Source organism: Ahaetulla prasina, chromosome 6 (assembly GCF_028640845.1).
Source record: "Ahaetulla prasina isolate Xishuangbanna chromosome 6, ASM2864084v1, whole genome shotgun sequence".
NCBI classification, from domain to species: domain Eukaryota; kingdom Metazoa; phylum Chordata; class Lepidosauria; order Squamata; family Colubridae; genus Ahaetulla; species Ahaetulla prasina.
The window spans coordinates 40,395,255-40,412,272 of NC_080544.1; the positions used below are offsets into that span (position 1 = coordinate 40,395,255).

At 37.3% G+C, this 17,018-nt stretch overlaps 1 protein-coding gene across 4 annotated transcripts in view; it reads right to left on the reverse strand.

Annotated features, from left to right (window-relative positions):
* Positions 1–17,018, reverse strand: part of MGMT (O-6-methylguanine-DNA methyltransferase) — a 248,464-nt gene that overhangs the window by 17,136 nt on the left and 214,310 nt on the right. For 3 of the 4 annotated variants that reach the window (XM_058188750.1, XM_058188748.1, XM_058188751.1), the window contains one exon: positions 3,769–8,032. In XM_058188750.1, coding sequence (XP_058044733.1) covers positions 7,901–8,032 — 132 coding nt within the window. In that variant the 3' untranslated portion in view covers positions 3,769–7,900. Of the gene's footprint in view, positions 1–3,768; positions 8,033–17,018 lie in introns of those variants that run through there. The other variant, XM_058188752.1, reaches the window with a different exon arrangement.

The following is a 17,018-nucleotide window of genomic DNA, read 5'->3' on the forward strand; positions in this document are numbered from 1 at the left end:
TTACCTTGTCATGTTTCCTGTGTGATCTACTTGGGAGGCTGACCTATCCCAAAAACTCAAGCTGATTTTTATTTTCCATTTGAAGATGGGACATTTCAAGGAACAAAATACTAAACTTAAGAAGCCCTATTTCTCCGGAGTTGTGTTCTATCTATACATCTATGTGTATGCATGTAATTTATGGAACTTATAAAGCTGCTTAAAAAGACTCTTTTTAAGAAACATATTAAACTAACAGACTTCGGCTCCAGCCCTCTGGTGAAATTATGACATCATGGGCAATGCCCTAATTTAGCCTCAAGCATGTCACAAAGGCAAAGAGCTGGCCCCTGACTGTTTTAATAGCACGAGTTTTCAAACTTTTTTAGGCAGTGGAATCTGCTAGTTAAAAAATAAATAAATCCTAGCTCCCCTGATCAGGCAAAGCTCCAATGATGGAAAATTGGTAATAAAATAAAAACAACAACACTGTTTATTATAAGTGCAAGATTAACATATTCAACATAGGGAAAAAAATAAAAACTTAAATGTCACAATATCTGGGAAGTAAATGCTTTAACCAAAGAAAGCAATGTTCAATGATGTGATTCTTATTCCTTGAATAAAGTTCAGTATTTTGAATCATTGATCTTGCTTGTAAACAGAGATCATGTTCTACATTTAGCCTATTTCTGTGATTAGTTTTGTTGTTGCAGCTTTCAAAAGATATGTTGGTGCAAATGGTGTAAGAATTTCAGTGCTTGGCTTCTATTTGCATGATCTTCTTTGAAAAACTCCATTCAGACATTTTATGTGATCGAATGTTGTTTGTAAATAAAAATAAATCAAATTTAATTTTAATTTCTTAAAACTTGTGCCACAAAGGAGAAACACTAGCAGCATGGACATTATTTTCCTTCTTTCTGATTTCACCCTTTTCTGTACCATATGCAATTGTAGTAGTTTGTAGTCAATGATCCATAACAGGAAAATATTCACATTGACTAAATACAAAGTATGCCTCAGCTGAGAGGTATATACTTTGGATAGGAATTGCTAGCACACTTTTTATCTGTTGTGAATGCCTGACTCAAGCCACTTAAGCATCCATCTTCTTCCTGCCTGCCTGCCTTTGCAAATACGGTTCTCATGTAAGTTAACTCCAGAGGAGTCCCACTACAAAGGGATTTGAAGCACATTGGTACAACTGTGCACTGCAATCCTGATTTCCGTTACTAATTCCCACATAATTCAATCAGGCTTACTTCTAAGTAGATAAACGCAGGATGCTACCTTGGTGGTTAAGCAGGCCTCTTGGGGATGTGCACATGCACCCGTATTGTGGAAAGGGAAGAGCAAGGGACCCACTGAAACCACATTGTACTGCTAGGCACAGGTAAAAAAATTATTGGAATTGGGGCAAATAAAGAGCCATTTTTTGTGCGATGGCATATGACAAGGGAACAGTAGCTAGCTGCCTTCTTCTTGGGAAAGTTTGCAAATATTGGTGATGTAGGAAGTAAGAGGGAAAAACAATGCCGAGTTGAGAGCGGAAAGTGGTTTGAGATCTTTCACTCTTGCCATTTGTTCCACAGAATCTATCCAGGTCCCCACAGAAGCTCAAGATTGGGATGATCCCACTCTACAGTACCTGGTACAATTGTGTAGCAAATGGTGGAAACGTATCTACTGTTTTCTCTGCCTGGTGGTCAAGAAGGCACCCATGAAGCCACTATGTTGCTGTAATCAACCTTGCTTGAAGATACCTTGGAGGTGACTAGTCTCACTGTGATATGTAACAATGGCAGTGACTGTTGTCAGTTGTTAAAAGTGTATCTCGCTTGTAATAACTTACATACTCGCAGTGAAAGATCAGCATGACTTGGGTTGCTGCTTTTCATTTTTAGAAATGGCATATTGTAGTGTGATATAAACCATGTGCCGTATATGATCAATGACTGATTTTTTATCAAGCACCAATTAAGGAAGCAACTAAAGAGCGTTAAACAAGAATTTAATAAGTTATTTAAAGTTAAAAATTTTGATTAATAATTTACTCAAAAATCTGAGTGAAGATTTTGGTTTTTTGTGGAGCTTTCAATGAGATTTAAAAAAACAACTTTAAAAGCTTGCTAATAACATCCTTTCATCAATCAAAAGCCCTGTCAGTAATATGGTGCTCTTGTCAATTTTCACCTTACCACCCAGCTACTATTTTGAAGGTTCTTATCCCGCTTCCTGCTCTAATATAGATCTTTGTCGGGCTGACTTGAAGGTGATGGAGCCCAGACCTTTTCCATCTGTCTGCATCTGGTGCCAGTTCGTCCAGAAGACTTTGGACTACTGCCCTTCATTACTTAAAGACACTTTGGTACCTGCAGTTTCTCCAGCCCTTGGCCTCCAGCTTTTAACTGCCACCTACTCATAACTTCACACAGACAAAAGGCTGGACTGGATCAGCATTCAGCACACAAGCCTTGTTTTAAATCTTACTGTCTGATAAAAGCTGATAAAAAAAATTGATGTTAACTTCAACTGCTCAAATTCCAACTTTTAAATCAAAAGCCTTCCAACAGAAAGACTGTGATGTCAGAATAGCATTAGAACCTGCAAAATAGCAGACAAAAGTTAAAACAATTAATATGTAAGATGTATTTGTTCAGGAGAATAGAGAGGAAAAATATGAAGGAACAGAAGTTTCTTGATATCAAGACCATTATGAAGATGCAGTGGCTTACCTTTTGGGCCTTTTCTTGTGGTATATACAAGAATAGCAGCCACATCTCTTCAAACAGAGAAATATTACTTTTTCCTATGTGCTGTATTCAACGTATTTATTTCTTACATCAGTGTATGATATTTGGGAAAAAAATAACATAGCCTTCTGACAAGTGCAATCTGTGTATCAGTTGGATGCATCTATCCAGCTCATGTATTAATAGAAACAATAGAAAGTTCTCTCAGTAATATTTTTCCAGGATTTGAAACTAATTATAATAAAGTAGAAGAGAAGAAAAGGAAACATAGATTACTATTGCAATAGGTGGAAGAGGAAGGGTGGTTCAAGCTAAGCCTTTAAAATAAAATTTCTATTTACTAAAAATATAACAAGAAATGCAACTAGCTAATAATTCAGGGGATTTTACTTTTCTGTATGATCCTTATGGTGCAATTATTCATGAAATAGTATATCAATCATGTGAATCTCTTATTATGTTAGTTTTTAAGCAATATCTTTTTAATAGATTTTATTCTTTTAAGTAAAGGGGGAAATGAGCTTCTAAATTAAATCTTTCACAGAATGTATGTAGAAGGTTAAAAAAAGGAATAGATATTGAAAATGAAAATACGAATTACATTTGGTACTAATATCACAATAATTTAGTATCTATCAAAATATTATTTTAGAACAGTATTGATCTATTATATTTATGGGAATAGTTTTAATTTAGTCTTCAACTTTTACTATGCCAATAATTTTATCATACTGACAGTAATAATCTTTTTGCAATTCTGAATTAATATTCTTCTTAAATAGGGAATTGCAATAATATCAAGATGATATGAGGAAAGATTTCACATATTGTTTCTATGAATTAGGTATAATCTTTATATATCAGATTCCTCACCTGCATAATTAACCAGAAAGAAAAATTCTGCTTGGAAAGAAAAAGTGTTTTTGCAATTCCTCATCTTTAAAATGTTTGCTATTTTTATATTGCTATTTTCCACCATTATATAGCTCAATAGAGTTGATCAAGTGCTTTTAAGGTATGACTTGGAAGTTGCAATCATTGCTATTTTTGAGGATTTTGCGAACTCTGAACTGCCAATTTATTTTAGGTTGCTACTGTAAATTACTGCTATTATCAACTCCCTCCCCCCAAACACATAACCTTGTATGGTAGGGTAGATATAAAAAAAGCCTTACCAGTGGATCATTTTGTAAAACTTGTGCCTTTACAACATGTTGCAAATTTGACAGAGATAGACTGGATTCTACAAAAATATATATGTTTTTTTCCTTGCATTGGATTTTATCCACATTATATACAAGCTGAATAGTGGGAGGGAGGAAATGACCCATTGCAAAATTCAGTTTGTTCCATGGTCAAGGGCATCTATTTCATTATAAATGTAGTTCTACCAAAACAAATATTATTTCTGAATCTTTCATTATCTTAGTCTCTGGAAATGGACTAAACCAGCATGTGTTGGTATTAGATGCTGCCGAGCCAGCTGTCGTGCCTGGCTGCACTGTCTCAGTGTCAGCAGTTCAAAGCTTGACTGAATGGGAGGAAACTTGATAGGGCAGGGGAACCCTTTTCCAGGGAGAGGGAGGGAAAACCATAGCTTTCTTTCTCATTCCCAGAGGTGTTTTTTTTCTCTTTTTAATGTTTTGGACCTTTTTTTTTTTTAAAAAAAAGAAACTTTGAATTGTGTTTTCACAAATGTTGCAATGCTGGCCTTCTAAGTTGATTGGGCTGAAGGTGATTTGTAAGCAAATTGCATTTTCCTGTTTTGCTTGTTTCTTTCTTGGATTTTGTGGTTGGAGTCACATCACACACAATGCCTATTTGAACCAAGCTGCTGTTGCTGTTTTCTATGGTGGAAACCTCAGAATACATATCAAGACTTACGACAGGACAGAGAAACCCTCAGAGGTAGAGGACAGAAAATGGCTTTTAAACCTGCAAAGCAGAGAGGCACGACTGGGTCAAATAATAGCTTTGCATGTTGTCTATTCCACTTCTGAATTAATATAATATAATATAAATAATATAATATAATATAATAATAATACAATATAATGCAGACTATTAATATGATGTAACCTAATATATAGTCTAGTATGATATACCACAATACAATTGTGTATGCATTTAGCTCATTCTAAAGATTACGAAAGTGTCTAAAATACTTTTTTTTTTTTTTGCAAGCTGCTCCTCAATTATGTTGGGCTAAGTGTTTCAGTACGGCGAGCGCTAAGTCATGCCAGATTAAAGATATTGCACACTTATTAAGACATCATAGAGAGGCACAAGCACTTCCAGCACATGGAAAGAATGCTAAAAGCACACATGAACAGCAAGTGGATTTTTCCCTTTCTATGAAAAATCCCTAGAGGTTCTGCTCTCACTACCCCCTTCATTAGTGGCCATGCCAAGTTATAGCCTGGCCATCATTAGCAATCTCTGAAATCACAGCAAAGAAAAGCTCCTCTTCATCTTACTCAGGAACGGTAGTCTTTTTCACAGTACATATGTGAGATGAAGATAGTAGGCTTGTAATACTACCAGACAGCTAATTCCTGAGGCAGACGGTCTGAAGCACTGCAAATAAGGCAGCTAGGAGATTTCAACTTGGCTGTTCATTTTCAAATTCATTCTTAAACAGCAGGGAAAAAAAGTAGTGAATGAGTTTCTCCTAAACACATTGTAGAAGACATGAATCTAAATTCTTGTGTGCTACAGTGCCCTCTGTTGGAACACATGCTGACAAAAGGATAAACGGCTTGGCCTACAATAGCAAAACAAATATTGAGATACCAGCTCGTGAAAATATGTTAGTCAGCCAACAAAATCTTTATCTTCATGCAAATGAATTTTTATCATTTTTTTAAATGCTTCACCTCTAACCCTCACTAATACTTTTTAGTGATCGCTTAACTAAATGTGAGTTTTCTGAGTTATTTCTTTTAAGTTTTTCTGATTGTTTTTCTTCTACCGGGCATTTTTTCACAGAACGACTCATTCTATAAATAGGGCAATGTGTACAAGACACAGAGCCAAGATGATGCACTCAAATTTTTGTAACTGGATGAGGTACTGATTATGTCCAAATGAATTCAGTGGAAAGGAATGAACTTGGCTAGGTCTTTTAGTATCAGAAGAAGGAAAAAGAGGTCACATTAGATTGAGTTCTTCAAATCCTGACACAGAAGGCATTTCAACCAAGAGAGGTTCTAAATATTCCACAGGATTCCCATTTATAGAACTCTCTTGAGATACCTCAAAGACAAGGCAAACCACAGAGAAATTCAGGGCAAGGTTTTTTGCCTGACAGATAAAACAAGGGTCTGGACTGTAACATGGCTGATAAACCTGGTTTCAAATCATCTGCAGTTTGGGTTTGTTCTTCCCCAAACAGCAATATTTATATTTTCTGGTTTCTTACCATACTGTTTAAGGAAAACACAGGATACATAGGAGCAAAAAACAAAACAAAACCACAACCCTTTTAAAAGAAGCACGACCTACTCATTTTTGAGAAGAGGAAAGAAATATTGCAATTGAAAAATTTGCTCCTCCACATCACTGCCCTTAAAAAAGAAAAAAGAAAGCTTATAGAAGTCGGCATCTGTGATTCTCTTTGGCACATATTCACACATTATGACTCTCCCACTCCACCCCCAAGAAAGAATACACTCTCTATGTACATATTATAAGGTTATATTTTTATCTTGGGCTTTTGGTGATACACACACAAACCACTTGAGTCTTGCTTTCATGGTTTATATTGCCACCAGAAACTCTTGATAAAATACAGCCTTATATTGTACAATAGGGTATAGTTTATTTTCTCAGGATATTATATACAGTATTTTATTTATACATACAGACAATGTGTACATGCATAATGGGTTTTAGTAAAATAATTCTAACATCTGAATAACACTACATTAATGTAATAACACCACACAATAATTTTTGTTAGCAGCACGCTTTCCCTCAAGAATGTAATAAAAACATAAAAATTGGTATTTTCATATTATGATTTATGAATCCCATACAGTAGTGAAAATTTCAGTTTCTTGTGGTTTGTAATATTTTACTCTCACAGAGTTCTTTTTAAATAACTAGAAATTTTAGCTTCAATATCCTTTGGCTGAATGTATTTTTTTTCTGGTTAGCTTTATATGTTTACTGTAATGTGTAGCTTTTGATTCTTCTCATATTGTATGACACATTTCCACATAGGAAAGGGAATCAAGCAAATGCTAAGCAAAAGATATAAGGACTACAATGAGACAGAAATATACTTCTAAATGGCAGCCAAAGGTATCTGTTATCTTTAACTAGGTTGCATAATTGTATTAAAACCATGCAGTTAAACTTCTCATCAAAATTTATTTTTCTGCCTACATCAAACCTTGCTAAGGAAGACTAAGTATTTTTATTCGCATCTCCTAAAGCATCTAAAAAGAAAAAAAAAACCTCCTGTGAATAGGCAATTCAATAGCCGTTTCCTTTTGAATGGCTCTTCGGGTGTGTTTCATTAATAACTGTTTACGTAAAACATCATTTCAACAGTTCAAACATCAAAGAAAACAGGGGAATCTTGGGCAGCGTGCCTGGCAGAGGTACAAGCTTTTCAATCTGGACAAATACAAATCCAGGCAGGAACAGTGGGAGAGGGAGGTGTCTGTGTGTGCCTTTGCGTGTGTTTGTGTGTAAGCTCCTGCCTTTAATTTTGTTCTCCGAATGCACGCAAAGGCAGTAGATTCCCGGTTGTCCCCTCTGCAAGCCAGATGCTTCCTTAGAGGGGCAGTTCCATCGAACATTTGCCATGTCCCTCCCTCTCCCTTATCCTTGCTTTAATGGACATTAAAAATAGAACAAAACAGCACCAGAGATGGGAACAAAATACATGCACAACAGGCTCAGTCCGCTGTACTCATTCTGCTGCAAAATGTAAAAACAAGAAAGGGCATACAAGCTGTATCCCCTAGGACACATTCAGCTTTTTTAATATAGTAGTGCCACCACACATTTCGCTTCGGATGTTGTATTATATTTATATGTCACTCAAATATTTACCGTTTCCCTGAATTCTACTGTGTGTTTGGAAAGCTTGTTATAAGCGAAGTATCTTTGGTGATGTGCTGGTTTCACTCTGTAACAGCTGTACCTGAACTGCATCAATATGTTAACTTTTCCTTCTGAAGCTTCTCATGTGACAAAAGCCACTCTTTCAGATGACTTCCTCCCGTGTAGTTGCCAGGCTGTCCACTGCTGCAAATCACTCGGTGGCATGGTATCATAATAGGGACCTTTGAAGGAAAACATCAAGACACAGAAAATAAGGCTTCTGTAAAAATCCTTTCTCCCCACCCCATTTTCCCCCCTTAGAAATGGCATTCATGTGGTCAACATTCCTGTCCCTTTCTTAACACCATTCTTACCCTGCAGATAGAGTTTGCATGTGTATGTTTCTGTATATTTATATTTGTGTGTGTGTGTGTGTGTGTGTGAGAGAGAGAGAGAGAGAGAGAAAGAGAAAGAGAAAGAGAGAGTTCAATGGAACAAAAAAAAGCATTCAATGACAGAATGCTGATATTATGCATCTATCTATACTTATGACCTGATTATTCTTTGTTCTGGTGTCTCCTTTTGGCCCATCCTCATGTTCAGTTTTCTAAACATTACAGAATACAGATAGGGTGATTTGCAAAGAAGAAAACTGAACTTTTCTAGTTAGTCTTCAGTGTAAAACACATTGAACTGAAATAGGGGAACCATCTAAAAAATAAAATAAAATATAATAAAAACTGAAATGACTTCCTAGAATTAATTGATGAAATGTCATCAGATATAAATGAAACTGCATCTCTAAAATCTTAAAGAAATCAAATGAGGAAATTGCTAATTTTTGGATAAAAATGTACACCTTATTACTAAATTATCTTCCTAGTGGAGATATTGTTCAGTAACCAATATAGTCTTCAAGTTTAGAAAAGTGGTTTGGATCTGAAGAGAAAAAGGGAATACAAAAATTATTTTGCTTCCAGTTGGTGTTGGTAACTAATTAAAAATATTGTGAATATTGCTATTAAAATTACACAAAATAACCACTTCTGAGCTCAAGGTGGTTTGACTTCACAGACTGCTTCTCTATCTTTTGAAAGTTATTTGAAGGCATTAATAAGCACATGGCAAAGAAATTTAGAAGACATTCTATTAGCCAGATCCAACACTTAGAGGATAAAATGACTTGCTGATCAGTTTGGCAAAACAGAAATTGGCAATTCTCATATTAGATAAAGTAAGGAGAGAATAATAGATTCTATAGATCATAGATCCATAATGGAGTACCAACACTGAAATTTTAGTGAAAAATACTTGTTGGGAGGGTTATTCCTCAAACTGGTAACTTCACTGGATAACTAAATGAGTGAAGATGGTGAAAAATTAGTAGAGTGGAGAAGTGGGAAAATAAGATCATGGGAAAACAATGCTATAATACAGTAATGGCTAATTTTTTTGCCATCGGGTGCCAGGAGGAAGGGGGGACTGGGGTGGTGATGGTGTGCACGAATACCCACACCCATAATTCTGTGTGTCCCACCCCTGCGCATGCGCACATGCCCCCCCCACTCCTGGCACACGATGGCCCGGTAGGCCCATTTTTCTCTGTCACCTGGCTCCAGAGCCTCTATGAGTCTGGGGAGGGAGAAAACGGCCTTTCCCACCTCCCCGGAGGCACTCCGGAGGCCAGAAATGGCGCGTTTCCCAACTTCTGGTTGGACAGGAAGTGACTTTTTGCCGTCCCCAGCCTCCAGGGACTCCTAGAGAGGCCAGAGCTGTGCTCGCGTGCCCACTGATATGGCTACACGTACCACCTGTAGCACGCATGCCATAGGTTCGCCATCATGGCTATAATATGTTTAATGTAAGTAAATAACATACTGATACTAAGGGGATCTGAACTTGTAGGGTTTATACAAGAAGGCAATTTAAGCTCTTATGATGAATAGCTTAATTAAATCAACAACTTTGTGCATGGCAGCAATAAAAATGTCCAAGCAATGGTTAAGAATAGGATTTTTTAAACAAATATTACCATGCCTTTATATGAATCTAACCTCTAGCTGAATTCAGATAGCATGGCAAATTAAGAACCATGGTGGTATGGTGATTAGAATGTAGTATTGCAGGCTAATACTGTCCGCAACCAGGAGTTCAGTCCTGAATGGGTCAAGGTTGATTCAGCCTTCCATCCTTTTGAGGTTGGTAAAATGAGGACCCAAATTGTTGGGGGTAAAATGCTGACATTGCACCACTCATAGACGCTGTAAAGCATTATGGTGTGGTATGTAAGTCTCATCTCTATTGCTATTGCTAAGCACTAAATTTCTGGTTGAATATTTCACTAATATCCTATGTTTATAAAATGCATGAAAGTAGCAACAACTATCCATATAAAAGAAGATGGAAAGTGTAATGCTTTACAATTTAGAAAATCTGAACATGATACAGAATTTTTAAAATTACAATACATACCATGAAAAAACTGATATATTATTCTTTTCCTTCTTTTAGAATATTAGAACTTGGGATCATAGTTAATAAAATTGACTGATAGTGTATCAAGGACAGATGAAAGAATTGCATAGATAAACAAGGAATGCTATAATTAAAATATGTTTATGATCATTGGTTTAGATGACAATAATAGGATTATCAATCATTGGCTGATAGTCATGATACTTAGAGATCTGAAGAGTCTATGAACGAAGGGTCTCTATGATCTTACTGAACTTCAGTGTTAAACTTGTACAAACATGTGGATGGATGCACAGTCACAAATTTTCTTTTCTTTAAGATATTTTGGCTTTGTCACTGGATTTTAATGTATGTCTTTTATTTATTTTACAAAGAAGGGAGGGAGGGAGGGAGGGAAGGACAGAGACTGCAAGCTTTCTCAAATTTGCTTACATTTTATTTTATGAGGGCTCAGGGAAGATATGTCAGGTCATTTACTAATGGGTTATTTACTTCCTTTTTCCATATTTTTTTCCAGGTGGTTAATATCCCAGATTATATTCCAAGAAATATTTGGATATTGACTCCAAACATTTCAGCAATTTTAAAGAATCTATAAAGTTAAACATTGGGAAAGGAAATATTTGTGTTCTCTCCTTTATGTCACATCAGAAACCAACTACTTAACATGTAAACCTGAAGCACAGTAGCTATTAAGAAGTGCAGTACTAAATCAGACAAGAGGCCAATTTGTTCCAAAAAGCTATGATTAAGCTTGAAAGTAGGATATGAGTACAATAGCCAGTTCAGGCTTGAGTTCCCCAGTGGCTGTTAGCAAGAGAGATGCTGCCTTTGATACTGGAGAAATTACATAGGCTTCATGATTAACCTAACATATAGTATAGAACAGATATAACAGATAACACCTAATATGACATATAGCATGGCATAACAATTTTATCTCAGTCATAAACCAGCATAATCTTCATGATTAGTAGTTTTATTCTCCATGGATCTGTCTAATCCTTTTAAAAAAGTGTCAGTGGCCATCAATGCTTGGCAGTAGCAAATTCCAACTTTTACTCCGCATCACATGAAGAAGCATTTCTTTTTCTCTATCCATAAATTTCCACTCTTATATAGTATAATAAGAGATATAGAAACCTTTTTTTCCCTATTGATGTTCTTCACACCATGCCTAAATTTATAGGCGTCTACCCCTATATCATCTCCCCACCCCTCTGCCATCCTCCAGTACACTAAAAAGTAGCATAGTCGGTTGCTGGAACATTGTGCTTTTCCCCAGCATCATGAATAATTTCTTATTTCAGAAGAAAAGTGCTTGAAAATGGAAGAAACACCTCTTTTGAGTTAGCCCATTTTTGGGGGAAATACAAACTCTTTGAGACAACACAACCTATTTTGCACACGCCGATATTTATCTATTTTCCGATCAAATAAATGATGTATGTTTTTACCCTTCCATATATAACTTTTCTTCAGGCCCTTGATCGTATACTTACTCTTATTAATTTTTTTCAAAGCTATAATATAATTTTTTTAATGATCACATATTTTCCAGGTGTTATAATACATTATTAAAATAGAAAGATTATGATATTGTTTGTATTATTTTTAGTGTTTTGAAGGATAACTCTAAAAGGAATTTGCAAAGTCAAAGGACCTTTTCTAGTCAATCATCATTATCAGAACATATTTAAAATTCAAATTGACCCAAAGTCCATCAGTGCATTTACTTTGGTGCCCATCATGGCTGCTTACATTTAAAAGCCATATTTATATTGCACAAAATTTCCAAGATTCACTTAATTCTCAATTCCAGTTTTTTAGATGTTGTACCACAATGACAAGTGGACAGGAATGGGCGAATTTAATTCAGATGACTATCAGGTATACTACTGTGGGCAAGAATCCCTCAGAAGAAATGGAGTGGCCTTCATAATCAATAAAAAAGTAGGAAAAGCAATACTGGGATACAATCCCCAAAATGACAGAATGAGCTCAGTCCGAATCCAAGGCAAACCATTCAATATCACAGTAGTTCAAGTCTATGCCCCAACCACTGGTGCTGAAGAAGATGAAATTGACCAGTTCTATGGAGCCCTACAGCACCTGATAGAATTAACACCAAAAAAACCGATGTCCTTATCATCATGGGAGATTGGAATGTTAAAGTAGGAAGCCAAAAGATAACCGGAATAACAGGCAAGTATGGCCTTGGAGTACAAAATAAAGCAGGGCACAGGCTGATAGAATTCTGTCAAGACAATACGATGGTCATAGCAAACTCTCTTTTCCAACAACCTAAGAGACGACTCTACACATGGACATCACCAGACGGTCAACACAGAAATCAGATTGACTATGTGCTCTGCAGCCAAAGATGGAGAAGCTCTATACAGTCAGTATAAACAAGACCAGGAGCTGACTCTGGCTCAGATCATGAGCTTCTTCTTGCAAAATTTAGGCTTAAACTAAAGAAAATAGGGAAAAGCACCAGGCCACTGAGGTAGGAACTAAATCATATCCCTGATGAATATACAGTAGAGGTGACAAATAGATTTAAAGAATTAGATCTGATAGACAGAGTGCCTGATGAACTATGGACGGAGGTTTGCAACATTGTACAAGAGGTAGCAACTAAAACCATTCCAAAGAAAAAGAAATGCAAGAAAGCAAAATGGCTGTCTGAGGAAGCTCTGCAAATAGCTGAGGAAAGACGGGAAGCAAAAGGCAAGGGAGAAAGAGAAAGATACACCCAGTTGAATGCAGAATTCCAGAGAATAGCTAGAAGAGATAAGAATGCATTCTTAAATGAACAGTGCAAAGAAATAGAAGAAAACAATAGAATAGGGAGGACCAGAGATCTATTCAAGAAAACTGGAGATATGAAGGGAACGTTTCATGCAAAGATGGACATGATAAAGGACCAAAATGGCAGGGACCTAACAGAGGCAGAAGAGATTAAGAAGAGGTGGCAAAATTACACAGAAGAACTATACAAGAATGAGCTTAACATCCCTGATAACACGATGGGGTGGTCACTAACCTTGAGCCAGACATCCTAGAATGTGAAGTCAAATGGGCCTTAGGAAATCTGAGCAACAACAAAGCTAGTGGAGTTTTCCACTATTCAGTATTCCAGCTGAGCTATTCAAAATCTTAAAAGACGATGCAGTAAAAGTGCTACACCCAATTTGCCAGCAAATTTGGAAACCTCAACAATGGCCACAGGATTGGAAAAGGTCAGTTTACATTCCAATTCCAAAGAAAGGCAATGCCAAAGAATGTTCAAACTATCGCACCATTGCACTCATTTCACATGCTAGTAAGGTTATGCTTAAAATCCTACAAGCTAGGCTCCAGCAATATGTGGATCGAGAACTACCAGAAGTACAGGCAGAATTTCATAGAGGCAGAGGAACTAGAGATCAAATTGCCAACATACGCCGGATCATGGAGAAAGCTAGGGAGTTCCAGAAAACATCTACTTCTGCTTCATTGACTATGCTAAAGCCTTTGATTGTGTGGATCACAACAAATTGTGGCAAGTTCTTAAAGAGATGGGAGTACCAGACCATCTTATTTGTCTCTTGAGAAACCTATATGCGGGTCAAGAAGCACAGTGAGAACTGGATACGGAACCACTGATCGGTTCAAAATTGGGAAAGGAGTCCGGCAAGGCTGTATACTATCACCCTGCCTATTTAACTTATATGCAGAACACATCATGAGAAAGGCGGGGCTAGATGAATCAAAAATTGGAATTAAGATTGCCAGAAGAAATATCAACAACCTCAGATATGCAGATGATACCATTCTAATGGCAGAAAGCGAAGAGGAACTAAAGAGTCTCTTGATGTGGGTGAAGGAGGAGAGTGTAAACTCAATATTAAGAAAACTAAAATCATGGCATCCATTCCTTTCAATTCCTGAATTGAATGCAGTAAAAGTGCTACACCCAATTTGCCAGCAAATTTGGAAACCTCAACAATGGCCACAGGATTGGAAAAGGTCAGTTTACATTCCAATTCCAAAGAAAGGCAATGCCAAAGAATGTTCAAACTATCGCACCATTGCACTCATTTCACATGCTAGTAAGGTTATGCTTAAAATCCTGGCAGATAGATGGTGAAGAAATGGAGGTAGTGAAAGATTTTATTTTCCTGGGCTCCAAGATCACTGCAGATGGGTACTGCAGCCAAGAAATTAAAAGACGCTTGTTCCTGGGAAGGAAAGCTATGGCAAATCTAGACAGCATACTAAAAAGCAGAGACATCACCCTGCCAACAAAAGTGCGTATAGTCAAGGGTATGGTTTTCCCAGTTGCAATGTATGGCTGTGAAGGTTGGACCATAAGAAAGGCTGAGCGCCAAAGAATTGAGGCCTTTGAACTCTGGTGCTGGAGAAGACTCCTGCGAGTCCCTTGGACTGCAAGGCGAACAAACAAGTCAGTTCTAGAGGAGATCAACCCTGACTGCTCTTTAGAAGGCCAGATCTTGAAGATGAAACTGAAATACTTTGGCCACCTAATGAGAAAGAAGGACTCACTGGAGAAGAGCCTAATGCTGGGAAAGATTGAAGGCAAAAGAAGAAGGAGACGACAGAGAACGAGGTGGCTGGACGGAGTCACTGAAGCAGTAGGCATGAGTTTAAATGGACTCCAGAGGATGGTAGAGGACAGGAAGGCCTGGAGGAATGTTGTCCATGGGGTCGCGATGGGTCGGACACGACTTCGCAACTAACAACAACAACAACCACAATGACTAGTTTAGTAACCAATTGTAGCAACATATTAAGGCTAAAAAAGGTAAAGGTTGCCCTCGCACATACTAGTCGTTCCCGACTCTAGGGGGCGGTGCTCATCTCCGTTTCAAAGCCAAAGACCCAGTGTTGTCAGAAGACGTCTCCGTAGTCATGTGGCCGGCATGTCTCAACGCCAAAGGCACACGAAACGTTATTACCTTCCCACCAAAGGGACCCTATTTTTCTACTTGCATTTTTTATGTGCTTTCGAACTGCTAGGTTGGCAGAAGCTGGGACTAGTAATGGGAGCTCACCCCGTTATGCGGCACTAGGGATTTGAACCGCTGAACTGCCAACCTTTCGATTGACAAGCTCAGCATCTTACCCACTAAGCCACCACGTCCTTAAGGCTACTCCTTAAGAAAACAGAATCTGATGGACTAATATGGACATATAGAGAAGTCCTGATTCTTTGTGAACTACCTGAAGTGAGGACAAGCAAAGTTTCTTCATTGGTTATTCCTGGGCTACAAAACCCCTTTCTCCTGAAGTTGTGGGTGGCCTCAACCCTCCTTGCTTTTAGGAAGCAAGTAAAAGTAGTACTATTTTTTTTTTTATTGTAGAGCTTAATTGCGTCTGGACATCTATCATAGCCGTTTGTGCTATATTGCACAGAAGGGAATATTGTATTGGGTTCTGTGGCTTATTTCCTAGTGTCTGTATGGATTTGGGTAGCCTGAAAAGGCTTTCTATAAATATTTTTTTAAAAGACAAATTTCAGATGCCATCTGGTTTTATGATTTATCCGTTACATATTTGATAATAAACATTATGAATTAAGGCGAATATACGAGTCCCAGGATAATACTGCAGGATCCAATCTGGATCAGTCAATCCCCGGGACCAGAAGTTTTGGCTTCCGAGCTTTGGACGCATGCTGGAGCCCATCTTCAATGAATTTCTCTACAGCTAGCTTCTTCTAGAGAGAAGTTCCCTGAAGATGGGCTCCAGCATGAGTCCGAAAGCTTGGAAGACAAAACCTTTGGTCCCGGTGACCGATCCAGATTGGATTCTGTGATAAGCATTATTTTTATCATTGCTAGTTGTTTCTTTTTTTCAGGCACTTTTCCCAAAAGTATTAATTTAGATCAGGTTCTGCCCTGTATTCCTATAAGAATGCCTAATGTAAATAATTAGCTCAATTTCTTTCAACATCCTTAACCTTTTTAAAATACATTGTTGAACTTCCTTCTCATTTAATTCTAAAAAAAGGATTCCTCCATTAATAGTATGAATAGCAGCTGTTAGGTGCACAAGGACAACTTGGCTCACCTTCTCAAGAGATTAGTGCCCTCCCTGTCACACCAAAAGTGTAGGAGGAAGCCAACACTTAACAATTTGCTCTTCTACTAATTGTTGCTAGACAGATCTGGCATCATCTGGCTGTCTATCTAGTTTCCTAGTTTCTACTATATCAGTTGCTATTATTGACAAAAATTATTGTTGTCCATATTGTTATACTCAGACTCTTCTTAACTTCTCAATTATTTTTGAGTAGGGTAGTAATTTTGATATAAAAAATTGAACTGAGCTAGGGAACAAAAAAACCCCCCAGCTAGCATGAGAAACACTTGTTGGAAAGCTACCAGTACATTTACTAAGTACCTGAAATTGTACTTCACACTGTCATATGTTTGAAGATACGAGTTTGCTGCCATCACAAGAAGTTTAATTTTGCAATGAATAAAACACTGGATAAATGTCAAGTGTCAGGAAAAAGCTTTTTTAAAAAAGCTACATCATTTTGCCAATTACTTTTTGCATTGAAAGCTTAGGATACCCATCCCCAGTAATCGTATATATTTACAGCAACTTCTGAATGTCTTTGCAGTGATTTTTCAGCATTACAAGATTCAACAGGTATATTATATCTCAGTCAGTAAAAAACAAAAACACCCAAAACCCAGTCTGATTCTCATGATAACTCTCTGTCAAACTAGGTAACTG